This window comes from Geotrypetes seraphini, chromosome 5 (assembly GCF_902459505.1).
Source record: "Geotrypetes seraphini chromosome 5, aGeoSer1.1, whole genome shotgun sequence".
Lineage (NCBI taxonomy): Eukaryota > Metazoa > Chordata > Amphibia > Gymnophiona > Dermophiidae > Geotrypetes > Geotrypetes seraphini.
In genome coordinates, this window is record NC_047088.1 from 106,475,660 (window position 1) to 106,503,281 (window position 27,622).

Genomic DNA, 27,622 nt, shown 5'->3' on the forward strand with positions numbered 1-27,622 from the left:
ACTGCATTGGCTGCCAGTTGTATTTAGAATTCAATACAAAGCAATTATGTTATGTCATCAATTTTTATATGGTAAGAACATAAGAACATAAGCAGTGCCTCCGCCGGGTCAGACCATAGGTCCATCCTGCCCAGCAGTCCGCTCCCGCGGCGGCCCAAACAGGTCACGACCTGTCTGAATCACCAGAAGGGGCCCCCTTGCCACCTTGGTTTCCCATTGAGTCCTATCTTCCCATCGAAGTCCTAACCCTCTGGTCTTGCACATGCACTACCTGGTTGGGTTTCTATACTTATTACCTGGTTTGCTTTCTATACCTGTGTTACATCCCAGCACCTCTCTCAGTATCCCACGATCCCTTTATCCCTCAGGAATCCGTCCAATCCCTGTTTGAATCCCTGTACCGTACTCTGCCTGATCACTTCCTCCGGTAGCGCATTCCAGGTGTCCACGACCCTTTGGGTGAAAAAAAACTTCCTTGCATTTGTTTTGAACCTATCTCCCTTCAGTTTCTCCGAATGCCCCCTTGTACTTGTTGTCCCCTTCAGCCTGAAGAATCTGTCCCTATCCACCCTCTCTATGCCCCTCATGATCTTGAAGGTCTCTATCATATCTCCCCTGAGCCTCCTTTTTTCCAGAGAGAAGAGCCCCAGCCTATCCAACCTCTCGGCGTACGGGCAGTGTTCCAGCCCCCTTACCAGTTTCGTTGCTCTCCTTTGGACTCTCTCAAGTACCGCCATGTCCTTCTTGAGGTACGGCGACCAATATTGAACGCAGTATTCCAGATGTGGACGCACCATCGCTCGATACAATGGCATGATGACTTCCCGCGTCCTGGTTGTTATGCCCCTCTTTATGATGCCCAGCATCCTGTTGGCTTTTTTCGAGGCTGCTGCGCACTGCGCAGATGGCTTCAGTGATGCATCTACCAGCACACCCAAGTCTCTCTCTAGACTGCTGTCTCCCAGCAATGCCCCCCCCAATTTGTAGTTGAACAACGGGTTCCTTTTCCCTATATGCATGACCTTGCATTTTTCCATGTTAAAGCGCATTTGCCATTTGTTTGCCCAGTCTTCCAGCTTGTCCAGGTCCCTTTGCAGGTCCTCACACTCCTCCCTGGATCTAACTCTGCCGCACAGTTTGGTATCGTCTGCAAATTTTATAACCTCGCACTTTGCCTCCTTTTCCAGGTCATTGATAAATATGTTGAAGAGTAACGGCCCCAGCACCGATCCCTGTGGCACACCGCTCGTGACTCCCCGCCAGTCAGAATATTGTCCCTTTACTCCGACCCTCTGCAGTCTACCCGACAACCAGTGCTTGATCCATCTGTGCACATCCCCTCCCACCCCGTGGTTCCACAGCTTCCTAAGCAGCCTTTCATGTGGCACCTTGTCGAAAGCCTTTTGAAAATCGAGGTAAATGATGTCTATGGGTTCCCCATTGTCCACCCGACTGCTTATTCCCTCAAAGAAGTACGATCCTTGAATTTTTAAAGAGTTTGATGTCTGGGTATCAACCACTAAGATCATTGTGCTCCGAAAGTTCAGCATTGCTGAAAGCGAAGGCTAATCCTAAATATGTGGAAACAAATGCCATGACATTCACATGTGGAGGAGTTAAGTTGTGGAGTAGCCTTGTTGGTCAAATTCGAAAATGTAGAGACAGGAACTCATTTAGGAAAATATTAAAAACACAACTTTTTGTAGATGCATTTCTTTGAGCAGTTGACCTTATGTAAAGATTGAATCTCTGTTTTTTGTTCTTATCCTGTTCTAATTTTTTGATGATGTTTTATGTATGTAAATTTCTGTAAACTGTTTTGGAAAAAAATGGTATAGAAATTTTAAAAATAAATAAATATCGCATAAGCCTTGCGGTTCTATGTGGTTTACAAAAGAGGCAAAACTAACCAGTGTCAGATAGCTACAGCAAGACTCGAAGTAACAATAAGACTTGAGAAAGAGATTAGCAGCAGAGTTACAAAGGTGCTTGACAGTATATATTTACAAAGTGGTAGAAAGATTAGTGATGAGAGGCTGCCATATAACTTGGTAGCAGTTGCAAACTGTAAGTTTTAGAGATAAACGTACATGAATAAATGTTTAGCCCCAATTTTTGCAGGTTTTGCAGGTTTTATCAAGTCACACAGTTGCTTATTATGTCTTTTTATAAAATAGCTTTAAAATAGTTACCTACTTGCCCTTTTTACTGAGGTGACCTTTTATAAAATTATCCCCTAAATTTAAGCAGTATGGCAGATCTTATGTAAGGTGGAAAATTCCATGCATGTAAAGAAAAGCTTTCAAAGAAATGTTATGTATTGGCACCATTGAATTATGTGTATCCCACAATGTATATTAATCCTGTTGTCCTCAGAGAACTCTCATTTTAGGGAGGCCTATTTTGTTTTCTTTTGCAGAAGAGAATTAAGTTACTTAGCAAATGCTGGTATAAGGATGTTTAATACAAAACATCATAAATCAGATCAGAGAATTCCAAGTCAGATCCCCTATAGGTAGTCAGGAGGCCCTTGTTCACCAAATAACCATGGTGCTTCTGTATTCTTTGCAGATTAGATGGGTGCATGGCAGCAAAAGAGACAGAGGAGGGTTTCAGAAGAGCAGCTTTCATGGAATGGCAAGTGATGTGAGTACTAATTTATGAAACAATACACCGGCTTTCTATTGTTGTATTGTGTATGGTTGTAATAATGAATAAAATAAAACATTAAAAAAAAAGATTATTTTTTTTCTACTTTTGTTTTCTGGCCATTCTCTGATTTCTGCTTTCCTCTGTCTTAATTCTCTTGCCTGGATTTTTCTCTTTTCCTTTCGTCTTTCTTTCAATTTATTTTTCTACCTCCTATGTCCAGATTTAACTCATTCTTACTATCTACTCTTTAAATTCCCTCTTTTTTTACAGTCTACCTAAAGCTTTCCATTCTTTTCCTCACTCTGGCTCTCCTATTTTACGTCCCCTTATTCCCAGACTTTCACTAACTCTGCCCACTTTCTCTCCCCTTCTGTACAGCATTTCCCCCCTATATCTCCCCTTTCTTTCCTCTTCCATCATCTTCCTTCTTTTTTCTAACCCCCCCCCAAAAAAAATGCTCCTTTCTCTCCCCTTTTCCATCCATTGAAAACCTTCTCATAAAACGCCAACTCTGTATTGTAACATCTTTACAGAAGCCCATGCATTGATTATGGTTTAATAAGGTCCGTATTGATAACCTTCCCAGAATATACTAACTTGTTATTGCAACAGAAGCTCATGTGTTGACACCATCACAGAAGCTTATGTAAACTGCTCTGAATTCACTTCCCAGTCATTAGTAGCTGTATAAAAGCTTTTAATAAACAACAATCCATCATGTGCTCCCTTCTATGGAGCATCTGCCTCCTCTTTCCATCCATTGTCTCCTCTTTGTCTCTCTTCTGTCTTTGTCTCTCTCTCCCCCCCCTCACTTCCATCCAGCATTGGCTATCTCTCTTCCTTTCAGTATCTGCCCTTTGTCTCCCCCTTCTATAAAGCATCTGTCCCCTCTCTCCCTTTCCATCAGCATCTTCTTGTGTGTCTATCTCTTTCTATCCAGCGTCTTACTTTCTCTCTCCTCCTTCATCACATCTCCCGCCTGTCTCTTTTTCCCACTTGACACCTTGACTGCTGCTGCTTTTTCCACGCACCAAGAACAGCACTTCCTCACCTCCCTCCTGCCCACAGTCATTTTAGCCACTGCTGCTTCTCCTTGAAACATACAGCAGCAAAATGGCCTATCTCACTCTCCCGTGGGGCCACACTCGCAGCTTCAGTACACACTGCTGCTGGTCATGCCCCTCAGATGTTCTCTTTGGAGCCAAGCACAACTGGCTGCCGAGCATACAAATGCTGCCGGTGCAGCCTTGCGGTAGAGTAAGGCAGACTGTTTTGACACTGCTACAGACTGTTTTGACACTGCTGCTGTTAATTTGGAGAACTGCAGCAGCGGTTGGGGTGGCAGTGGGAAGGAGGTGGGGAAGTGATGTTTTGGTGTGCGGCAGTCTGAAACTGCTGTGCAGGGAGGTAAAAAGAGGTGCACAACTGCACAACTTAGAGGGAACATTGAATGTAGCCCTTCTGTGCTATAGAATTAGTAAGATTGCCTCCTAAATGCCAAACCATGTTATAAACGCATATAAACATGAAATCTCTTGGACAGGTTTAAAGTCGTATGTCAGCAATGCAGTCTCTGAATAAAGACAACTGATGCCCACATCGTCATCAGTCTCAATATCTTTTCTACTTTTTAACTGATATATTTCTAATTATCTTTTAAATTTTTAAATAGTTATACTCATCTTTAGTTTTATATGACAGGGGAAGACTCTCAGACATAGATTCTATGTTTTGCTAAAGTGCTTTTTCAAGGAGCTCCCCTTTAACAGCCAGCCACTTCATCACGTAAGTTGTAGTGTGTATGGTTGTTGCAAGTTGTATTCAAGTTCTGAATATGAGGATGATGTGGCTGGTTGTACCGGGGTACAAGTTATATCGTAATGATAGGGTGGATCGAATTGGTGGAGGTGTAGCATTATATATTAAGGAGGGCCTTGAATCGAATGGACTAAAAATTCCACAGGAGCAGAAACACCTTGAAATCCCTATGGGTGGAAATTCCTTGTGTAAGGGGGAAAAGTATGGTGATAGGAGTGTACTTCTGTCCGCCTGACCAGGATGAATGGACAGATGCTGAAATGTTATCAGAAATTAAGGAGGCTAACAAACTGGGTAATACAGTAATAATGAGTGATTTCAACTACCAAAGAATAAAGAAAAATTATGCTGGACACTGTCAAAAAAAAGCCACTAGCTTTAAACAAACCAGACTTCAATATCACTGCAGGGGCAGCTTATCCAGGGAATGCTGAAAAAACACTGTAATTTCTACACTGTTAAAATGTTTTTTGCTCTGCATGTTTTTGTACATACTTTTGAAGTTTATGCTACAGTACAGCACAGCTGATAAAGAGTTGTTTTTTTTTTTTTTTAAAGACCCATGTAGTCTTAATTGAGGGCTTTTATTCTCCACAGTAATTTCTTTTGCATATCTTTAAAGTTCATGCTGCAGTACAGCTGATAAATGGAGGTTTGTTTTTTTGTTTGTTTGCTCTTTAAAGACCCATGAAGCCTTAACTGAGGTCTTTTTTCTTTTTTCCACAGCAGTATGTTTTCAGCATTCCCTGGATAAACTGTCCCTGCAGTGATATAGAGATCTGGTTTGTTTAGGGCTAGTGGCTTCTTTTTCTTGGTATCCAGTATTATTTTTCTTTATTCTTTGATGGTTTGTATTATGTTGCTCATTTGAATTTAGTATGATTTCAACTACCCCAATATTTACTGGGTAAATGTATCATCAGGGCATGCTAGGGAGATAAAATTCCTTGCTGAAATCAAGGACTGCTTTATGGAGCAGCTGATTCAGGAACCTATAAGAGGTGAAGCAATTCTAGATCTAGTTCAGTGGTCTCAAACTCCAACCCTTTGCAGGGCCACATTTTGGATTTGTCGGTACTTGGAGGGCCTCAGAAAATATAGTTAATGTCTTATTAAAGAAATGACAAATTTGCATGAGGTAGAACTCTTTATAGTTTATAAATCTTTCCTTTTGGCTAAGTCTTAATCATAATATTGTCATTTATAGCTAAAGAGACATATGATCAAAAAACTGTTTTATTTTACTTTTGCGATTATGATAGACATACCGAGGCCGCATGTGGTCCCCGGGCCGCGAGTTTGAGACCACTGATCTAGTGGAGCATAGGAATTGGTGAGGAAAGTAATGATGCAGGGGCCGCTTGATAAGTGATCATAACATGATCAGATTGGTTATGATCCCTGGAATAAGTTTACACAGGAAATCCAATACAACAGTAGCACTTAACTTTAAAAAAGGAGACTGACAACATTAGGAGAATAGAAACAGAGTATGACGGCCCTGTGGTACTCTACTGAACACCTCCGACGTTTCGGAGGGAGTGCCGCTTACCACCACCCTTTGAAGCCACTGAGCCAGTCTTTAACCCTTGTAGTTAATGTTTCTCCTAGTCCCAGTGAGCTCATCTTGTTCAATAATCTACGGTGTAGGACACTATTAAAAGCCTTACTGAAGTCCAGATACACTACATCCAGGGACTTTCCCTTATCTAGTTTTTTTGTTACCCAGTCAAAGAAGCTGACCAGATTGGATTGGCAGGACCTTCCCTTTGTAAATCCAGGCTGGTGGGGATCCCTCAGCCTCTCATTGTCCAGAACCATATCTAATTTGTGTTTAATCAACGTTTCTATGAGTTTACACACTATTGATGTAAGACTTACTGGCCTGTAATTTGCAGTCTCTGACCTGCATCCCTTTTTGTGAAGTGGAATGACGTTAGCTGTTTTCCAGTCTAATGGAACTTTTCCCGTGCTCAGGGAAAGATTGAAGAGCGCGGTTAACAGTTCTGCCAGGATGTCTCTCAATTCCCTAAGCTCTCTGGGGTGCAATTGATCTGGTCCCATGGCTTTGTTCACTTTGAGCCTTGATAATTCCTGTTAGATGCTGCTGGTAGTAAATTCAAAATTCCTGAATGGGTCTTCTGAGCTTTCCCTTGTTTGCAGCTGTGGACCGGATCCCGGCACCTCACAGGTAAAGACTGAGCAGAAGTAATTGTTTAGTAGTTTGGCTTCTGCATAGGTCCGATTCTGCATAGGTAGTGTCGGGTTTCCTTAGGCGCACTATCCCGTCTGTATTCTCTTTCTAGCATTAACATACCTGTAAAAGGATTTATCCTCTTTTTTAATATTCATAGCTAACTTTTCTTCCATCCGGAGTTTGGCGTTTCTGACCGCTGTTTTGACAGCTCTAGATAGGCTTCTTTGACTTTTAGTCGTCGTGATTGTTTGTAGGATACAAATGCTCTTTTTTTCTGTTGGTAAAAAAGAAACTTAAAGATGCAGCTTCAAAGGTCAAAAATATACACAGATGTGGATGTTATTTAAAAATACCATCCTAGAAGCCCAGACTAGATATATTTCATGTATTAGAAAAGAAGGAAGGAAGACCAAATGGCAGCCAGCATGTTTAACGAGAGAGATGAAGGAAGCTATTAAAGCTAAAAGAGAATCCTTCAGAAAGTGGAAGAATTTAATTGTAAACAAGGAATGTCAAGTCAAATGCAAGGCACTGATAAGGATGGCGAAGAGAGATCTCGAAAAGAAGATTGCGCTGGAAACAAACACACAATAAAAACTTTTTTAGATATATTAAAAGCAAGAAGCTGGAAAGAGAATCGGTTGGACCACTAGATGATCAAGGGATAAAAGGGGCTCTCAGGGAATCCAAGGCCATAGCGGAGAGATTAAATGAATATTTTGCCTCCATCTTCACTGAGAAAGATCAAGTTTCAAGTTCAAGTTTATTAGGATTTTATATACCGCCTATCAAGGTTATCTAAGCGGTTTTACAATCAGGTACTCAAGCATTTCCCTATCTGTCCCGGTGGGCTCACAATTTATCTAACGTATCTGGGGCTATGGAAGATTAAGTGACTTGCCCAGGGTCACAAGGAGCAGCATGGGATTTGAACCTACAACCCCAGGGTGCGGAGGCTGTAGCTTCAACCACCACGCCACACACTACTGGTGCCAGAAATAGTATTCAATTCTGATGAATCAGAAAAACTCATACAAATCTCTGTAACACTGGATGATGTAATGGGTGAATTTGACAAATTGAACAGTAGCAAATCACCTGGACCGAATGGTATACATCCCAGGGTGCTGATAGAATTGAAAAATGAACTTGCTGAACTATTGTTAGTAATTGCTAATTTTTCTTTAAAAAACCAGCATAGTACCAGAAGACTAGTAACTGATTTGGGTTGTTATTCTCAATGTGCACCACTTTGCATTTGTCCACATTAAATATCCTCTGCCACTTGGCGCCCAGTCTTCCAATTTCCTTAGGTGTGCCTGTAATTTTTCACAATCTGCATGCATTTTAAAAACTTCGAACAGTTTAGTGTCATCTGCAAATTTAATCACCTCACTTGTCGTTCCAATCATTTATAAATAAATTAAATAGCACTGGTCCCAGTACAGATCCTTGCTGCACTCCACTATTTACTCTCCTTCATTGAGAAAAATGACTATTCTTAAGCATCTCTCCAGACCGGCACAGCTCACTGATGGGTAATAGCTCACCATGACCAGCAGGTGGAGAGTGAGACATAAACTTTTGGCTGTAGTACAAATGTGCTATGCAGTCCCAAGAACACTCAGTCTGCTCTCAGTCTCCAGCAGGTGTAGGAAGTAAGCTTGTGCAGTCTTCACTGGTTTAATGTAGGCCTATTGGACTTTGTTTAGTGGCCTTCTGGTCTCCGTCTCTGGTGCCGGACTGAGCTTCAGGGGACACTTTCGAGGTTCTGTCTGACCTCAGGGGTGTCACAGTTGATGGGTCAAGTCCCCCCTCCCATTTCCCCCACCTCCCTGAAATTTTTTCTGTAGAGGTGCCTCAGCTGTAAGCCTTGCCACCAATATCAGCAAGGCACATGGCTTAGAGAGCTGTGGGGTCTGTTCAAATAAAGTTAAAAAAAAAAAAATCCTTAGGTAGTGCCGGTCTGAAGGGAAGCCTTCAATTGACTTTAATTGATTTTTCTTGCTAACCGGTACTTTTTCTTTTAGCTTGGTCGCATATTGCGCAATGAGAATTTTTAAAGGGGAAAAAATGTTCTAGACGCGAGGTCGATGTGGCCGGCCTGTGTTTGCGGTGTGCCGGCCGCCGTGGAGGGGAAGCCTCATCGGCTTGGGTGCCGGCGAGCAGGGTTCTCCTTCGTGAGTGCCTCGTGTGTCGGCAGCAGGCAGTGGAGAAGCCTGGGCTTCCCTTACTGCCCATACAGGGATTCCCCCAGCTGCTTACGGTCAGGAAAATAAGGTTTCCTTTATTGCCGATATTACTGAGGATTCCCTTACAGCTGTTGCCTGCTTTAGTGACTGGGGTGGTTCAGGCCTCGGGGAAGTTTTTTCGGCGGGTTTTGCGCCGGTTGTGGCGGGCAGCTCCTCCATTTTGTTTGCAGCCTTGGGTGATCTTCCCCCTGCATTGGAGAGTCAGGGGCACGCTTCTGCTGGATCTCCTGCTTTGGCAGTGAGTCCTAATGTGCCGCCAGGGGTTCCCCCCCCCCCCTGATTTTGTTGCAGCCTTGTGGAAAGCTTATCTTCAGATGGTCGGGAGCTCTGCTACCTTCCCGGGGGAAAATTTCACCCTCCGTGTCCACCCCTAGTTTCGACCCAGTCCCCCCCCCCCATTTTCGTCCAAGCAACCGAGGGTCTATTGGGACGATGATTTTTTTGTTTGGGGAGATATTTTCACTTGATGAGGACTTGGACCCCTTGGTGGACCTCCAGGATCCTTTCATGGGGACGGATGCCACTGGTGGAGATTTTTCGGAACCGCAAGCTGGCGAGGATGCATCTGTTGTGTAAATTTTTCAGTGGGAAGAGCTCCAGGAGCTTATTCTTCAGGTTTCCTTGGTTTTGTGTTTCGAGGATGATACTTAGGAGCCCCCGTGTGTGGTGGACCCCTTGCTTCAGGGATCTGCTTGTCTTCCTGCTCTTTTCCTATGTATCAGGATATTTGGGATATTGTGCTTGTGCAATGGAAGGTGCCGGAAGCACCTTTTTGTTTTGCGCGGTCTATGGCCTGCCTGTATCCTATCCTGGAGAGGGACAGAGATACCTTGAAGTCACCTGTGGTGGATACGGTGGTTTTGGCCATAGCACATTGGCATATGGTGCTGGTAGAAGGTGGCTCAGCTTTGTGGGACTCTGAGAAGCATAGGTTAAAGTCTCTTCTAAAACAGAGTTTTCATGTGGCTGCCCTGGCGGGCCAGGCGGTGATGTGTGGCAGTCTGGTGACTCAGGCTTGTTTTCGGTGGTCTGAGTGTGTCCTTGACCAGGAGTCTGACTGGTCCTTGGTAGATCAAGAGGTAGCTAAGATTTAGATGGACGCTTCATATCTCTCGGATGCCATGTATGATCTGTTACTTGCTTTAGCCAAGTCCTTGGCTCTCGGTGTGGCTGCTCGTTGTACCCTGTGGCTCTGGACTTGGTGAGCAGACGCAGCATCTAAGGCTAAACTTATAAAATTTCCCTTTCGTGGGGGTTTTTTTTTGGGTGAGGATCTGGACAAGTTGGTGCAGACCTTGACTGACTCTAAGATGCCCCATCTTCCTGAAGACCGTGCTCGCCTGCCTGTGCTGGATGGTATTGCTTGGGGGCGTTTGTGTGATTTTTGCCATTACCGCCCTGATCGAGTGGTGGCTTCCTTTCCTTCCACTGGGTCTCCCCGGGGCTGTTTTTTTTAGCACATGCAGTCCTTTCAGGAAGGGAGTGTGGCATGATTCCTCCACCAGTCCTTCTGCTACCTGCCCTTCCGGTTTCTCTCCCTGGTACCGGTAGGCGCAAGTTTGTGGGACTTTTACCAGGTTTGGGCCAAGATCACTACAGATCAATGGGTCCTGGAGGTGATTTGGGACAGATATGCTCTGGAGTTTTCCTTGCCCTTGCCAGATCACGTCCTATCTTCTCCTTGTGTGGTGCATGGAAGAAGTGGGCTTTTCGCCATACGCTAGAAAGGTTGCTAGACCTCAGGGTGGTAGTTCAGTGCTTTCTCATTTACTTCATGGTGCCCAAGAAAGAGGGGTCTTTTTGGTCAATCTTGGATCTGAAGGGGGTCATTCTGGCTTTTCAGCCAGGGGAATTCTTGACTTCTCCCAATCTGACAGAGGCCTACTTGCATGTTCCCATTTGCGCCTCCCATCAGAAGTTCCTTCACTTTGCGATCTTGGGATGGCACTATCAGTTTTGTGCGCTTCCTTTTGGTCTGGCCTTAGCTCTGCGGACGTTCACCAAGATTATGCTGGTTGTGGTGGCGGGCATTCTGGTTCGTCTCCAACTGGACGACTGGTTGATCCGAGCAAAGTCTTTTCAGAAGAGTTCCCGGGTTACGGCTAGGGTTGCGGCGTTTCTGCTGTCGCTGGGATGGGAGATCATCCTGTCTAAGAACCGGTTGACTGTGTCTCAGTGCCTGGAGTACCTCGGGGTTCTCTTCGACACCGACTTGGGGAAAGTCTTTCTTCCAGAGGCCCGAGTGAACAAGTTGCAGTCAGAGATTCACCTTCTGATGGCTTCCCGTTGTCCTGACCTCGGGCACATGATTTTCTCCAGGTCTTGGGGTTGATGGCGGCCTCCCTGGATGTGGTTTGGTGGGTTTGGGCTCACATGCAGCCGCTCCAGTATGTTCTGCTTCAGTGGTGGTCAACTCAGTTGCACAATCTGGACTTTCCCGTTCCTCTTTGGGGTTTGTTTTGTCACAACCTCCAGTGGTGGCTACAGTCTTCCAATCTGGTGCAGGGAGTGAGCCTGGATCAGCCCCAGTGGACAGTGCTTATCACGGACGCCAGACTCCTCCTCGGCTGGGGAGCTCGTGTCTCGGTCGCTCGACTCAGGCAGCTGGTCTCAGGTGGAGGCGTCTTGGGCTTATGTGCATGTTTAGCGTATCTTTGAGGAGTTGTGTTCTGCGTTTGGTGTGGTTTCCGTTTGCGCCTCTTTGCCTCATATCTTGGAGTTCTTGCAGGATGGCTTGGACAGGGGCCTTGCCTGGTCTTCCCTCTGGGTTCTTCTTGCAGTGTTGTCTGTATTTCGTGGTTTGCTGCATGGTAGGCATTTAACCTCTTCTCCGGACATGATTTGTTTTATGAGGGCAGCCAAATTGCTTCAGCCTCCGGTGCGGCCTTCGTTTCCAACCTGGGATCTCAATCTGGTCCTGTCCATGCTCGTGCGCTCTTTGAGCCCCTGGGTTCTTGCTCGTTGAAGGACCTTCTCTTAAGGCAGTCTTCCCGGTGGCCATTACTTCTGCATTTTCAAGTTGCAGGCCTCCCTTCCTGGAGTTTTCTAGGAAGCATGTTGCATGGCGGCTTGTTCCTTCCTTTCTGCCGAAGGTGGTTTCACCTTTTCATATCAACCAGTCCATGGTTCTCCCGGTCTTGGGTAGTCAGAAGGGCTCTTTGGAGCAGAGGCAGTTGCACAAGTTGGATGTCTGCTGGGTCATTCACTCTTATATTCAGTGGACCCAGGAGTTCCAGAAATCAGATTGTCTTTTTGTTCTCTTAACGAGTTCTCGTAAGGGGGACGGTGCTTCCAAGGCCACCATTGTGCGTTGGATCAAGGAGACTATTGCTTCAGCGTATCTTCAAAAAAGTTGGTTCCGGACTTTCTTAAGGCTCATTCTACTCAGGGTCAGGCTGCTACATGGGCTGAGTTTTCCTTGGTGCCTCCAGTGAATATCTGTAAAGTGGCAGTCTGGTCTTCTCTCCATTCCTTTGTGCAGCACTACTGTGTGGATGTTCAGGCGTGTCAGGATGCAGTGTTCCGGGAGTGTTTGCTTGTGACGGCCCTTTGGGGGTCCCACCCATTATGGATACTGCTTTGGTATGTCCCGTCAGTGTGCTGTGCCAGTCTGGAGAGATGCTTAAGAAGGAGAAATTAGGTTCTTACCTGCTAATTTTCTTTTAGTCTCTCCAGACCGGCACAGCCCCTGCCCTGTCTGTCGGTTGTTCTTTCGGGATTCGCATGAAGAGTGTGTTTTTATTTCTGTGGGATCTTGTGTTTTTGATAGATTAGGGAGATTATAAGAGAAGCGGCCTTTGGCTCAGCTGGCGTAACTGGCGAACTGTGGGGACATTTCTGAAGATCCTTCTATTCAAGTTCCAACAGTATTTTCTCATAGAAACATAGGAACATGATGGCAGATAAAGGCCAAATAGCCCATTTAGTCAGCCCATCCACAGTAACCATTATCTCTTTCTCTCTCTCTGAGAGATCCCACATGCCGATCCCAGGCCCTCTTGAGGTCAGACACAGTCTCTGTCTCCACCACCTCTTCCGGGAGACTGTTCCATGCATGTACCACCCTTTCTGTAAAAGAGTATTTCTTTAGATTTCCTTTTTTCCTTAGATTACTCCGGAGCCTATCACCTCTTAACTTCATCCTATGCCCTCATTGCAGAGTTTCCTTTCAAATGAAAGAGACTTGACTCATTTGCATTTATATTATGTAGGTATTTAAACGTCTCTATCATATAAGAATATAAGAACATAAGCAGTGCCTCTGCTGGGTCAGACCAGAGGTCCATCACGCCCAGCAGTCTGCTCACGCGGCGGCCCATCAAGTCCAGGACCTGTAAAGTAATCCTCTATCTATACCCTTCTATCCCCTTTTCCTTCAGGAAATTATCTAATCCCTTCTTGAACCCCAAAACCGTACTCTGTCCTATTACACCCTCTGGAAGTGCATTCCAGATGTCAACCACCCTTTGGGTGAAGAACTTCCTAGCATTGGTTCTGAATCTGTCCCCTCTTAATTTTTCCGAATGCCCACTCGTTCTTGTACTTTTCGAACGTTTGAAGAATCTGTCCCTCTCCACTTTCTCCATGCCTTTCATGATCTTGTAAGTCTCTATCATGTCCCCTCTAAGTCTCTGCTTCTCCAGGGAAAAGAGCCCCAGTTTCTCTAATCTTTCAGCATATGAAAGGTTTTCCATACCTTTTATCAATAGTGTCGCTCTTTTCTGAACCCTCTCGAGTGTTGCCATATCCTTCTTAAGGTACGGTGACCAATATTGGATGCAGTACTCCAGATGCGGTTGCATCAATGCCCAATAACTTCTTTCGTTCGGGTTGTAATAACTTTCTTGATAGTATCCAGCATTCTATTTGCCTTCTTAGAGGCCGCTGCGCACTGTGCCGACAGCTTCATTGTGTTGTCCACTATTACCCTCAAGTCCTTTTCTTGGATACTTTAACCCATTATCAGCCCTCCCATCGTATAGCTGTACTTCGGGTTTCTGTTTCCCACATGCAAGACTTTACATTTCTCTACATTAAACTTTATCTGCCATCTCGTCGCCCACTCTTCTAGTTTGTTCAGGTCCCTTTGTAAATCTTCACAGTCCTATTTAGTCCAAATAGTTTGGTATTGTCTGCGAATTTTATTACTTCGCACTTCGTCCCTGTTTCTAGATCATTTATAAATACATTGAACAGCAGCAGTCTGAGTACCGACCCCTGCGGAACACCACTCGTGACCCTCCTCCAGTCCGAGTAGTGGCCCTTCACTCCTACCCTTCGTATTCTACCCGCCAACCAATTTTTGATCCATCTGTGCACATCTCCTTCCACCCCATGGTTCTTCAGTTTCCGTAGTAGGCGTTCATGGGGTACCTTGTCAAAGCCTTTTTGGAAATCTAAGTATACGATGTCTATGGGGTCCCCTTTATCCATCCGTTTGTTAATTTCTTTGAAGAAGTGTAATAAGTTTGTTAGGCACGATCTTCCCTTGCAGAAGCCATGTTAGCTTGTTTTCATCAGTTTATTCCTTTCTAGATGCTCGTCGATGCTGTCTTTTATCAGCGCTTCCGCCATCTTCCCTGGGCGTAACATTAGCTATCTTCCAATCCTCCGGGATCACGCCTGTTTTCAGGGATAGATTACAAACCTGCTGTAGTAGTTCTGCTATTTCCTCCTTTAGTTCTTTCAATACCCTAGGGTAGATTCCATTCGGGCCCGGAAATTTGTCAGTTTTTAATCTATCTATCTGCTTGTGTCTTCAAGGCTTACCTCCATGGATGTTAATTTTTCTGCTTGATCTCCTTTGAAGATTTTTTTCAGGTTCCGGCACGTTGGATGTGTCCTCTTTTTTGTAAATACTGACGAAAAGAACATATTTAGTCTATCCGCCACTTCTTTTTCCTCCTTCACCACTCCTTTCCTATCTCCGTCATCCAGCGGTCCCACCTCCTCCCTGGCCGGCTGCTTCCCTTTTACATATCTGAAGAATGGTTTGAAATTTTGTGCTTCCCTGGCTAGCCTCTCTTCATATTCTCTTTTTGCTCTTCTAACCACGAGGTGACATTCTTTTTGATGCTTCCTGTGCTCTTTCCAGTTTTCCTCGGTTTTGTCCTTTTTCCATTTCTGGAATGAATTCTATCGCTTTCTATACTTCTTTAGTTATCCATGCTGGGTCTTTTGTTTGGCTCGTTTTGCATCCTTTTCTAAATCTGAGGATATACAGATTTTGCGCCTCGCTCACCATGTCCTTGAATAAAGACCAGGCTTGCTCTATAGTCTGCGATTTCTTTGAGCTGTTCTTAAGTTTCTTCCTTACCATTACTCTCATCGCTTCGTAGTTTCCTTTCTTGAAGTTAAAAGTTGTCGCTGTGGTTCTCTTCCCCTTCGGTATTCCTACTTCAACTTTGAACTTGATCATATTGTGATCGCTGTTTCCCAACGGCCCCACTACTTCCACTTTTTTTGCAGGTCCTCTTAGCCCATTGAGGATTACATCCAAAGTGGCATTCTCTCTCGTCGGTTCTCTGACAAGCTGCTCCATGAAGCAGTCCTGTATAGCCTCCTGGAATCCGGTCTCCCTAGCGCGTTTTGAGTTTCCAAGACTCCAGTCTCCTGGGATAGTTGAAGCCTCCCATAACAATCGTGTTACCACTTTTGCATTATCGCTTCATCTCGGCTTTCATTTCTTCATCGTTTGCTTCGGTTTGCCCTGGTGGACTATAGTACAGGCCCATCTTTATCTCGGGCCCATTCCTTCCTGGTATTTTAACCCATAGTTATTCCATTTTGTTGGTCGTCACTCCTGTGTCCACTGTGGTCAAGTGTATGTTATCCTTTATGTATAGGGCTATTCCTCCTCCTTTCTGACCTGACCTGTCTTCGCGATAGAGTTTGTACCCCGGCAGTGCTATGTCCGATTTTTTTTCTTCATTCCACCATGTTTCAGAGACCCCAGTGATGTCTAGGTTCTCTTTTTTGGCCATGACTTCTAGTTCTCCCATTTTGTTCCTTAGGCTCCTTGCATTAGTATATATGCAATTTAAATCCTGGTATTTTTTTGCCTTCATTTTCTTTTCCTGTGCTACGATCTTCCTATCATCCTCTTCTTGATCTGTCAACTCTTGTTTTTTGCCCGTTGTGTCTTCCCAGCATTTTTCCCACTCAGTATCCTCTCGGGATACCTTCTTCCGATCATCAACACTTGGTTGACTGTCGGCTTTCCCCTTCTTCTTAGTTTAAAGCCTGCTCTATTCCTCTCCTGACGTTGTTTGCTAGAAGTCTAGTTCCCACCATGCTCAGGTGCAGTCCATCTCTCCTGAAGAGCTTGCTCTTGCCCCAAAACGTTGTCCAGTTCCTCACGAAGTGGAACCCCTCTTCCTCACACCATCTCCTTATCCATGCATTTATTAACTGTAGTTCTTCACATCTGCTCTTAGTACTGGTAGGATCTCTGAAAACACTATCTTCTGAGTCCTCATCTTCAACTTCCTTCCCAGAATCTTGAACTGTTCGATCAGTGCATTTCTACTGTAGTCTCTCCTGCTGACAACATTTGTCCCGATATGGATCATCACTGTAGTCTCTTCCATCTCTGCTCCTTCTAGGATCTTTTCAATTTTGTTGTTGATGTCTTTTGCTCTTGCTCCTGGGAGGCAGGTCACTAGTCGATCCTCTCTCCCTCCTGCTAAGTGGCTATCTACTTGCCTTAGGACTGAGTCTCCCACTAGGATCGCAGGCTTTCCCTTCTTCAGTTTTTGCTCCGGTCGCAGGTCTATGTCCTCGGTGTGCCTCGCTGCTTCTTCTTCTAGGCATCGGCAAGACCTTGCCTGCCTTTCCTGCGGGGAGGCAAGGTCTTGCCGATGCCTAGAAGAAGAAGCAGCGAGGCATATCTCCCCTCTCCTGCCTTTCCTCCAAAGTATACAGATTGAGATCTTTAAGTCTGTCCCACATACGCCTTATGATGAAGACCACATACCATTTTAGTAATCTTCCTCTGGACCGACTCCATCCTTTTTATATCTTTTTGAAGGTGCGGCCTCCAGAATTGTATGCAATATTCTAAATGAGGTCTCACCAAAGTCATATTCAGGGGAATCAATATCTCCTTTTTCCTACTGGCCATACCTCTCCCTATGCAACCTAGCATCCTTCTAGCATTTGCTGTCACCTTTTCAAGCTGTTTGGCTACCTTAAGATCATCACATACAATCACACCCAAGCCTTGCTCTTCTGTCATCCACATAAGTTCTTCACCCTCTAAAGAGTCTAAACTGTACCGTTCCCTCGGGTATTTGCAGCCCAAATGAATGACCTTGCATTTCTTAGCATTAAATTTTAGCTGCCAAATTTCAGACCATTCTTCAAGCTTTGCCAGGTCTTTCTTCATGTTATTTACACCATCCAGCTTGTCTAATCTATTGCAGATTTTGGAATCATTCACAAAGAGGCAAATCTTACCCAACAACCCTTCAGCAATATCGTTTATAAAAATGTTAAAAAGAACAGGCCCAAGAACAGAACCTTGAGGCACACCATTGGTAACATCCCTTTCCTCAGAGCGATCTTCATTGATCACTACCCTCTATCGCCTTCCATTAAACCAGTTCTTGACCCAGTCTATCACTTTGGGACCCATCCCGAGGGCACTCAGTTTATTTATTAGACGTCTGTGTGGAACACTGTCAAAGGCTTTGCTAAAATCTAAATACAACAAATCTAGCGCATTCCCTCTATCCAATTCTCTGGTCACCCAGTCAAAGAAATTGATCAGATTTCTCTGACAAGACCTACCTGTAGTGAATCCATGTTGCCTCCGGTCCTATAAGCCACAGGATTCCAGAAACTTCACCATTCTGTGTTTTAAAAGCATTTCTATTAATTTGCTTACCACAAAAGTCAGACTTACTGGCCTGTAATTCTCTACTTCTTCCTTACTTCTACTTTTGTGGAGAGGGACCACATCCGCCCTTCTCCAGTCCTCCGGTACCACTCTCGACTCTAAAGACTCGTTGAAAAGGTCAGTCAGCGGAGCTACCAGAACTTCCCTAAGTTCCTTCAGCACTCTAAGATGTACACCTTCCTCTTCCTTACCACCACCACTGCAAGAGATCAACATTGATGGTGAAATTGCTGTCTCCGAGGATGGATGTTTTCTGATTGTGAGAAGAAGTAGCCCATTGTTATAGCATGTCTTTGCTAATGGGATGTTTAAGTTTATTCAGATTTGATATACCGCTGAATCTTGCTCAGAGTTCTCAGTGGTTTACATAAACAATAGTCTAATTGAAAATAAAAAAGGAACGCCAGTTAAAATAGGAAAGCACACAGTCTCCCTTCCTTGGGTTAAGGTATTTGGGCTGTCTTAAGGGCATTTTGCTGCCTCAATCTCTAATTGTTGCTCATCACCTTCTCTCTTCTAGGGCTCTCTTCATTCCTATTTGGAAACAGGATACATTGTAAGTCCCTTTTCATTTTAATACTACTTGATATTTTGTACAGAGAGGGATGCATGACTTGGTCATGGGGATTGTAGTTTAGCCACCCTCCTTAACATGTGCTTATAACGAATATTTAAATTTTATAACTAGCTAGTGTTCAGGTATTTCACAGCAATTTCTAAAGGAGTTTTTAAAAAAATTTTGGGGATTTTAAAAAATGCAATACATTTATCCTGATGCAGGAGCATTTGAACTCTTACCAAGAATAAAGGATTACAATTCCCCATATGTGAGTCACATCTATTTGAGCCCAGATTCAGGTAAAAAAGCTTCTATACGTGCAGATATATTCTGGAAACTCTTTGAGGTCTAGCTGTACAGTTGCACCAATACTTGTACTGTGTTATCACATGGGACTTCCTCAGTTCTTGTTTATCAGTGGTAAAATATGCTTTTGATTGCATTTTCTTAAAGTTAAAAAAAATCCATCTTTTAATCTTTGTATTGTGCACGAGGGCCTCCATTCTTTTTACCACTTTAATTTTTTTTTTTTTGTTCTTTGAGTGGTTTCTTTTGTTTTTCTGTTGTCTTTTTGGTGCATGGTATCCCACTGTGGCCTTCTATTTTAGAAAATTTGAGCTATTTGATTTCAGTGCAGTTATGATTTTTGATGATATGCTTCTTACTTCTAGAGGCTTAAAAATGCAAGTAGTGTGACTGGACCATATCCAGAATGGATATTAATATTTGTTTTTGCACTGTCTTGGATCCTATCCCAAATCCCCTGTATCATTTGTGTTCCAAGATGACTAAGAGAAATTAGTGGCAAAGAAAAATAGAGAGAAGGGTCCAGGAGCTGCACTGGCTGTTGGGCATGCATCTTTAAGGAGTCATCAGCCTCCTTTGATGCCAGGCATCAATAGAGGCTATTGTTTTGGATATTGACAGATACCCATGTGAAAAAGGATTAAGTGGCTTCTATGATATCAAATGATACCAATGTTGCACATCAAGTGGAGGTGAAGAAGCATGGACATTGGTTTTTTTAGAGCACGGTATCAAGAGTTAAGACATACTGGTAGCCACCTTATTTACCAAACTTCTCCAAATGGAGGATTACTCATTCACCTTGTCAGAGGTAGTAGAACCAAGCTCTGATACCCCTCAAGTAACTCAGGAGCATGTAACCTAATATGCTTTCTGTGACCTTGTCACTGACAATCTTTTGAGGAGGAGCTGAATAAGAAAATTGATAAGAGGCTTGCTCAGTACCTTATGATGCATTGATTTCAATAATATTAACATATATGCAAAGGGCCATACATCAGTCTTTGAGACATGTGCTTTACCTGGAAGGGATTCGCTAACAGTCCGGCTCAAAGGACCTTGGAATCTGTCAACTGCTTCGTTGTTAATTTGAGTATATTGTGGGAGAAAGCTTCCCCATGGTATCAAATGATGACAGTGTCTAGATGCCCACAATTGAACTTCTCCTACTGGGACACGACTGCCAGCCAGACAAAGATCCAAACTTCACCTCTGGAGTATTTTTGGTGTTTGGATAATCTTCCAGAAGAGCTCTCTGAATAGAAGGGCTCGACTGGCTTTCCTTTTGACCCATCTCTTCCAGATGACTTCTCCTTCACAGGTTTTATTAAAGAAATAACTAACACTATTTCATTTAATTTTATAAATAGAGGAGCATTCTAGGACATTCTGGATGTGGTAATGGGCCATCTCTGAAAGGATTCGGGGCCATTTACCTAGTAGGGAAAAATAACTGGCAGCCTGAACAAGGTCATGCAGCTACATGAGTGGTTCCTGAATATGGCTGTTGCCAGGAAGATCTTTTCATGGGTGGAGCATCATGGGTGGGGCATCCCCTTGGTGGATCTCTTTGCCACTCCCCACAACACCAAAGCCTCTCAGTTCTGCTTCAGAACCAGGATCACATGGCAGCATAGAGTTGGGTGTCTTTCCCTTTTATTCGGGAAGGGGTCTTCTGTATGAGTATCTGTCGGTGCCTTTCATGGCAAAAACTGTATTGGAAGTGAAATAGGGCTGAGGAACTATGGTTATAATTGTACTTACTTGTTGCAACAGGTGTTTCCCTCTACTTCTGGAGTTATCCTTGGAATTTTCTTGTTGATTTGAAGTGCTTTCTAACCCTCATCATGCAGACAAAAAGGGTCTCTTGCATTTCAACCTCCAATCCCTGGCCTTAATGGCTTGGATATTGTGAGGCTAGAGATAACTCTCTGAATCTGCCTGAGAGATATCTCTCTCGGTTTCTTCCTTTTTCTAGGAGAGATTCAACTACGAGGGCCTATGGTCCTAAGTGCAGGAAGTTTGCTGTCTGATATGAGAGCACGGCCCTAAATCCTTTTTCCTGTTCTACACAAAAACGATTCAAATACTTTCTATACTTAACCTGAGTCAGGTCTCAATACGAGCTCTATAAGGGTTTATTACCTTGTAGAGGGTAAACCCATCCCTTCTCAGCCTTTAGTTGTTCCATGAGGGCTTCCCATCAAGTTGCCATTGTATCATAAGATCTTAACATTGTACCCAGCTGTTGAAAGCTCCTTTTGAACCACTTGATATGTTGCCTGAAGAATCTGACCTGGAATGTCGTGTTTTAGTGGTGGTCACTTTACCCTGTAGGATCAATGAACTAGAGGCCTTAGCATTTGATCCACCTTACTCCAAACCTAGGCTTCTATCTGGAGCAGATTAAAGCCCTTAGAAAGTCTATCAGCATTTTGTTTCTTTTGACATCAACAGGATGGGGGGCTATCATTGATAAACACACACTTTCCAATTGGCTTGCAGACTGCATTTCCTTTACTTGTGCCCAGACTGAACTGGCTCAGGAAGATTATGTCACAGCTCACAAGGTCATAGCCAAAACTGTCTTGCTTGATCTCCTGAGATCTGTCGCCATAGAAAATATTTGCACTATGGAACAAAACAGAAGCATTATAATATTCTTAGTCTTATTTACCATTCCTTTCCTAATATTTCCTAGCATTCTGTTTGCTTTTTTTCGCTGCCACAACACACTGGGTGGAAGATTTTCAGTGTTTTGTCTTGACACCTAGATTTTTTTTCTTGGGTGTCGACTCTTAAGTTAGACCCCACCATCTGGTAACTGATTTAGATTATTCTTCCCAATGTGCATCACTTTGCATTTATCCACATTAAATTTCATGTGCCATTTGGATGCCAAGTCTTCCTGCAATTTTTCAGTCCGCATGTGTGTTAACAGTTTTGAATAGTTTTATGTCATCTGCAAATTTAATCACCTCACTCATTGTTCCAGATCATTTATAAATGTTAAATAGCGCTGGTCATCTAGAACAGATCCCTGTGGCTCACTATTCACCCTCCTCCATTGAGAAAAATGGCAATTTAACCCAGTCTGCTGTCCAATAATCAATTTTGCCTCCTATCCCATGACTCAGGAGCTTCTCATGAGGAACTTTGTCAAAAGCTTGACAGATCACAAGATACACCTTGAGTTCTTAACCAGGTCAAATTCCACCTCCCTTCAACCCCTGTCATCTTTTCCTCCTTTTCTGAAGTCACTGAAGAGAAAACTGCACATCTCTCCTCCTCCAAACCCACTACCTGCTCCTCTGATCTGATTCTCACACCCTACTCAGCACTCTCTCTCCCACTATTATCCCTCTTTTCTGTAACATCTTCAACCTATCACTCTCCACTGCAACTGTTTCCGATGTCTTCAACCTTCACTAGACTCCACATCCCCCCCAGCTATTGTCCCATTTTCCACCTCCCCTTCTTATCCAAGCTGCTTGACCATGCACGTTCATCGCCATTGCCTGGCCTTCCTTTCATCTCAAATTATTCTTGACCCACTTCAATTGGGTTTTCATCCACTGCATTCCATGGAAACAGCCATTGCCAAAGTCTCTAATGACCTGTTCCTGGCCAAATCCAATGGCCTCTACTTCATCCTCATCCTTTTCGATCTATCGTCTACCTTCAATACTGTTGATTACCACCTACTCCTCAATACGCTGTCCTTGCTGGGATTCCAGGGCTCTCTCTGTTCCCTCCTTGTTGTCTTCCTATCTCTCTCATCTCACTTTCAGTGTATGCAATGGTGGCTCCTCCTCCACTGCTATCCCATTGTCAGTCAGTGTTTCCCATTGCTCTGTCTTCGGCCCTCTCCTTTTTTCCATATGTAACCACTCCCTTGGTGCACTGATCTCCTCCCATGGTCTTCAGTATCGCCTCTATGCTGATGACTACCAGATCTACTTCTCCACACCAAATATCTCCACAGAATCTAGGTCCAGTCTCAGCCTGCCTGTCTGACATTGCTGCCTGGATGTCTCACCACCATCTAAAACTGAATATGGCTAAGACTGAGTTCCTTAACCCACCCATGCCCTTCTCATTCTCTAATTCTGTGGACAACACTCTCCTCCCTGTCTTGTCAGTTCGCAACCTTGGGGTCATCTTTGACTCCTCTCTCTCCTCTGCTCAGATCTAAAAAAAAAATCCACTAAAGCCCATTCTTCCTCAAAATCTGTTCTCTCCTTTCCGAGCACACTATCAAAACCCTTACCTACACTCACATTACCTTTCACTTAGACTACTGCAACTTGCTTCTCTCAGGTCTCCCCTTCAATCCATTCAAAATTCTGCTACATGACTTATATTCCTCCAGAGCTGCAATACTCAAATTACTCCTCTCCTCAAGTCACTTCATTGGCTCCCTATCAATTTCCGAATACAGTTCAAAATCTTCTTACTTTCCTACAAGTGCATTCACTCTGCAGCCCCCCCCTCCAATTTCTCTCCTCACTTATCTCCCCCTGTGAACTCAGTTCATGGGAGTAAATCCTTCTTATCCGTACTCTTCTCCTCCACTTCCAGCTCTAGACTCCATCCCTTTTACATTACATTACATTAGTGATTTTTATTCCGCCATTACCTTGCGGTTCAAGGCAGATTACAGAAGATGATTTCTGGACATGTCTAAAGGAGTTACAGATTAGAGCAGGTTGCTTCAGAGGATTGCTGCATTATATGCCTGGATCAGACCGCCAGAATCAATACATCGACTCTGTCTCCAGCAGTATTCAAATCCAAGCTAAAAGCCCATTTTTTAAAGCTGCTTTCAACTCCTAATTCCCACTTACCGTATGATACCTATGCCTATCCTATTCTTTCTACAAAAAACTCCCCAACCCCTATATGTCCTGTCTGTCCAAATTAGATTGTAAGCTCTGCTAAGCAGGGACTGTCTATAAATGTTGCTGTGTACACTTCTCAGTGCTATAGAAATGATAAATAGTAGTCATAGTATGCTTGCTGTTTGGAGATAAAGTGCAAGACTCATCAAACAGGACTGTGATGCTTAAGATTCTCTCTGAGTCTATTTCAGAGCCAGCTGTCACCTCCAGGAGATATGGATATGATATGGGTTATGTATTTGATATACTGTGTTTCTATGGTACAACCCAAGCAATTTACAAAGGAAATCCAATTACTCTTCAAAGAGTTTGGATATCTTCTTCCCATTTGCTGTTCCCACTCAAGACAGGGATCTCCAAACAGCTGAGAGCCCAGAAGCCCCATTCATTCAAAGCCAAAACCAGGGATGAGGTTATTGCTGTCTCCTCAACATAACTACCATCCTAATATCCAAGCTATACAGCCTACTGATAGGACAGCAGCAATGTTTTTTCATATACTAAGATCTGCCTAGGATACAGGCTGGACTCATTTAGAACACTGGTCTTTGATCTGTGGGCTGCCATGTGAGCGGACTGCTGGGCACGATGGACCACTGGTCTGACCCAGCAGTGGCAATTATTATGTTCTTATGTTATACCACCACCAAAAGCATCACAGTCAAGCTCCCGGCATCAGAAAATACTTACCAAGAGCATTCTCTTCTCTCTCTCAAATGCTAACACAGTCAAATCCATTGCACATGGAGAAAGAGAATAAGGATTTTACTACAAGAACTTCCTGATTCAAAAAAGACAGGGTCTTCTTGAACCTAGATAGTTATAGAATGACTCAGAAATTGAAGTTTCTGTTACGTCCCTTCCGGATTCCATACACTAGGTGTTCAGTCCCAACCCGAAATCCGGGAGAACACTTTTCTGAGCACGTGCTCCTCCCCCTTTGTCTGAGAGCTAGAAACGAATCCAGTTTCAATTTCTGCAAGCAATCTGTGCAGAAGTGTTTTGCAGTTGTTCTTCTTCTTTTTTATTTTTTTCGCTTAAAGTTCATTTTGTTCAGTGGCTTGAGACCTCTTCCAGTGGTCCACTTCTGGAGGAAAGGATGCAGTCCCGCGGAGCTGGACTGCTGCTTCACAGAGAAACTGTGGTGGATCTGTGGAACCAGCCTGGGAATATATTTGGGAGGAAGGCTGTGTGCCACCCTTCTTAAAATTAGGGTGCCTTCCTTCCCTGGGAGTTCGCTTCCTCGCCGACCTTGTTAGAGGTATTAAGTGCAGGCTGTGTGTGTCTGGAGCAAAACCCCCGGGTTTCAAGGGGCAGGCTGCTTTTCCCTCCCCTGACCACATTGACGAGGATCTGTGGGGGTGGAGGGTATAGTCAGTGTCCAGCCGACTGGCAGTCCGAAGATTTAATTTTTAATTTAATTTAATTCTTATATACCGCTAATAACCGTGAGGTTTCTAAGCGGTTTACAAAAATGAATGCATTAAAAGATACAATAAATAAAAATAAATAAGATACGTACTTGGAAATTCCCTAACTGTCCTAAAGGCTCACAATCTAACTAAAGTACCTGAAGAGACAATTTATGAAAAATAAAGATAAAATATAAAGACAGAGATAGAGATAGAAATGAGTATTCCACCAAGTAATGAATAAATAAATTTAAAGATAGAATTAAAAATAAATAAGTAAAATAAATAAAAAATAGAGATAAAAAATAAGTATCAAGATAAATAAAAAATATATATTTAAAGTATTCTCCCCTGCTGGATCAGGGGAGCGGTGTAACTGTGATCAGGTGCCCTGCTGGAGAGGGGCTCCCGATACTGCTGCTGGTCTCAGTGAGCCGTTGGCACCGCTTCTTTTAAAGTGTTCTCCCCTGCTGGATCGGGGGAGGGGTATAACTGATCAGGTGCCCTGCTGGAGAGGGGCTCCCGATACTGCTGCTGGTCTCAGTGAGTCGTTGGCACCGCTTTTTTTAAAGTGTTCTCCCCTGCTGGATCGGGGGAGGGGGTGTAACTGTGATCAGGTGCCCTGCTAGAGAGGGGCTCCCAATACTGCTGCTGGTCTCGGTGAGCCGTTGGCACCGCTTCTTTTAAAGTGTTCTCCCCTGCTGGATCGGGGGAGGGATATAACTGTGATCAGGTGCCCTGCTGGAGAGGGGCTCCCGATACTGCAGCTGGTCTCAGTGAGCCGTTGGCACCGCTTCTTTTAAAGTGTTCTTTCCTGCTGGATCAGGGATCTTAAGTCTGGTCCTTTTAGAGCTGTTTCTGAGGCAGAAAATACTTTTCCTTCATTCTAATGCTGTTTAAAACTACAAACAGTCTGGCAACTGCATAATTGAGTAAACCTCCATTGTTTCCTATGGGAACTTCGGGGGTGGCTTGTAAAACAATTTTAAAGTTGTTTTTCACAATTTCTGAGGGTAGGATTCAGTCCCACATATCCCCAGACCCCAAATCGCTATTTTTTATTTTTGGTTTTGTTTATTTTTGCCGTTTTTGGCACAGATTCACTGGCAGTAGTCATCTTATATTTTAAACGATCTTTTATTCAAAAGTTTTTATTTTTTGCCTCAATACCCCTCAATTTGCTTAAAAATCATTTGGGATGGCCTCCCCAGCCCCTAATCTATTGAATGTGTGCATTGGTTGCGCCAGATTGGTTCTGGATCAGCAACTATGTACAGCGTGCCATAGTGGTGGAGGGGGCTGGAGCACTCTAGGGCTGGGGAGCTGATCTGGGACCGTGACTTTGGAAAAAATTCTCGCCTAAAGACTGTTCTGGAGTCTGGCGCAAAACACCTGCGTTCTGAGTCTGGGGACTTTTTTGGGGGTATGCCTCAACAGAGCCCTCCCATGGTTGCAGGGTGTGACTTTTCACTGGATTTTATTCGGCTTCTCTGGACAGCAAATTCTTCAGACCCCACTTGTTTGATACAGCCAGCTGGTGCGCCAGGTCTTTCTCAACCTGTTGTGCTGGTAGCGGAGCTTCCTGTTCTGGAGCTCTCTCGTCTGACTATGGCAGACCTCAATTGCAGTAGTTGCCATTCAGATATTATGCCTCTTCTGACACTGCTTCTATATTGGATAGGGCTGATACCCTTGCTGGGAGTAGTCACCTCGGCCACCCTGAGAGTCCAGATTTGGGTGGTAGTCCTTCTGTCCGCAGACTTTGTGTGGTTCTGTCTACCTTTTTATTGCTGATGTTCTGAAAGAGCTCAAATTGAATTCTCCACCTTCCACTTCTCAGGCTTTGGTCATGGACTGTTCTCATGTGCCTTTTTCCATCCCCACAGCTCCTTGGTCTTGCTTCAGAACAATGTGATACACCAGAAAGCTCTTTTCAACCTTCTAATGTCGTGTCTTAGCTTTATCCCCTGGCTCCTGATTTTCATCAGGTTTTTGAACAGTCTAAAGTAGATTCCACCATGGTGTAGGTTATCCGGTGCACAGCCATCCTTAGTGATGAGGGAATGATGCTTAAAGACTCTCTGGATCGCAGGGTGGATATTATATTGGAAAAAGTCTTTTGTAGTGGCATCTTTAGGTATCAAAGCGGCAGCATCTTCTTTCTTTCTGGTGCGAGCCTATCGTATCAGACTGCACAGTGTGTCCTCTGTGGAAATGCATGCCTGTGCTCCACTGGTGATGGATGGTGTGGATTATGTGGCAGATGCCTTCTATGATCTCATTCAAGTTCTTAGTAATGTCTCTGCTTATGCAGTGTCTGCGCACTGGACTCTTTGGATCTGTCTTTGGGCTGGAGATGCTGCCTCAAAAGCCACTTTAAGGAAATTTCTTTTTGGTAAAAGACTAGCTTCTTTTTGGTACATAAGAACATAAGCAATGCCTCCGCTGGGTCAGACCTGAGGTCCATCGTGCCCAGCAGTCCACTCACGCGGTGGCCCAACAGGTTCAGGACCTGTGCAGTAATCCTCTATCTATACCCCTCTATCCCCTTTTCCAGCAGGAAATTGTCCAATCCTTTCTTAAACCCCAGTACCGTACTCTGCCCTATTACGTCCTCTAGAAGCGC

The 27,622-nt window shown here is 44.1% G+C and overlaps 1 protein-coding gene across 3 annotated transcripts in view; it reads left to right on the forward strand.

The window, feature by feature from the left end:
* The window catches only part of FBRS (fibrosin), a 391,643-nt gene that overhangs the window by 63,809 nt on the left and 300,212 nt on the right, over nt 1–27,622 (forward strand). For 2 of the 3 annotated variants that reach the window (XM_033944951.1, XM_033944950.1), the window contains exons 3-4: nt 2,572–2,646; nt 18,339–18,374. In XM_033944951.1, the coding sequence (XP_033800842.1) occupies nt 2,572–2,646; nt 18,339–18,374 (111 nt within the window). The remainder of the gene's footprint in view (nt 1–2,571; nt 2,647–18,338; nt 18,375–27,622) is intronic. The other variant, XM_033944952.1, reaches the window with a different exon arrangement.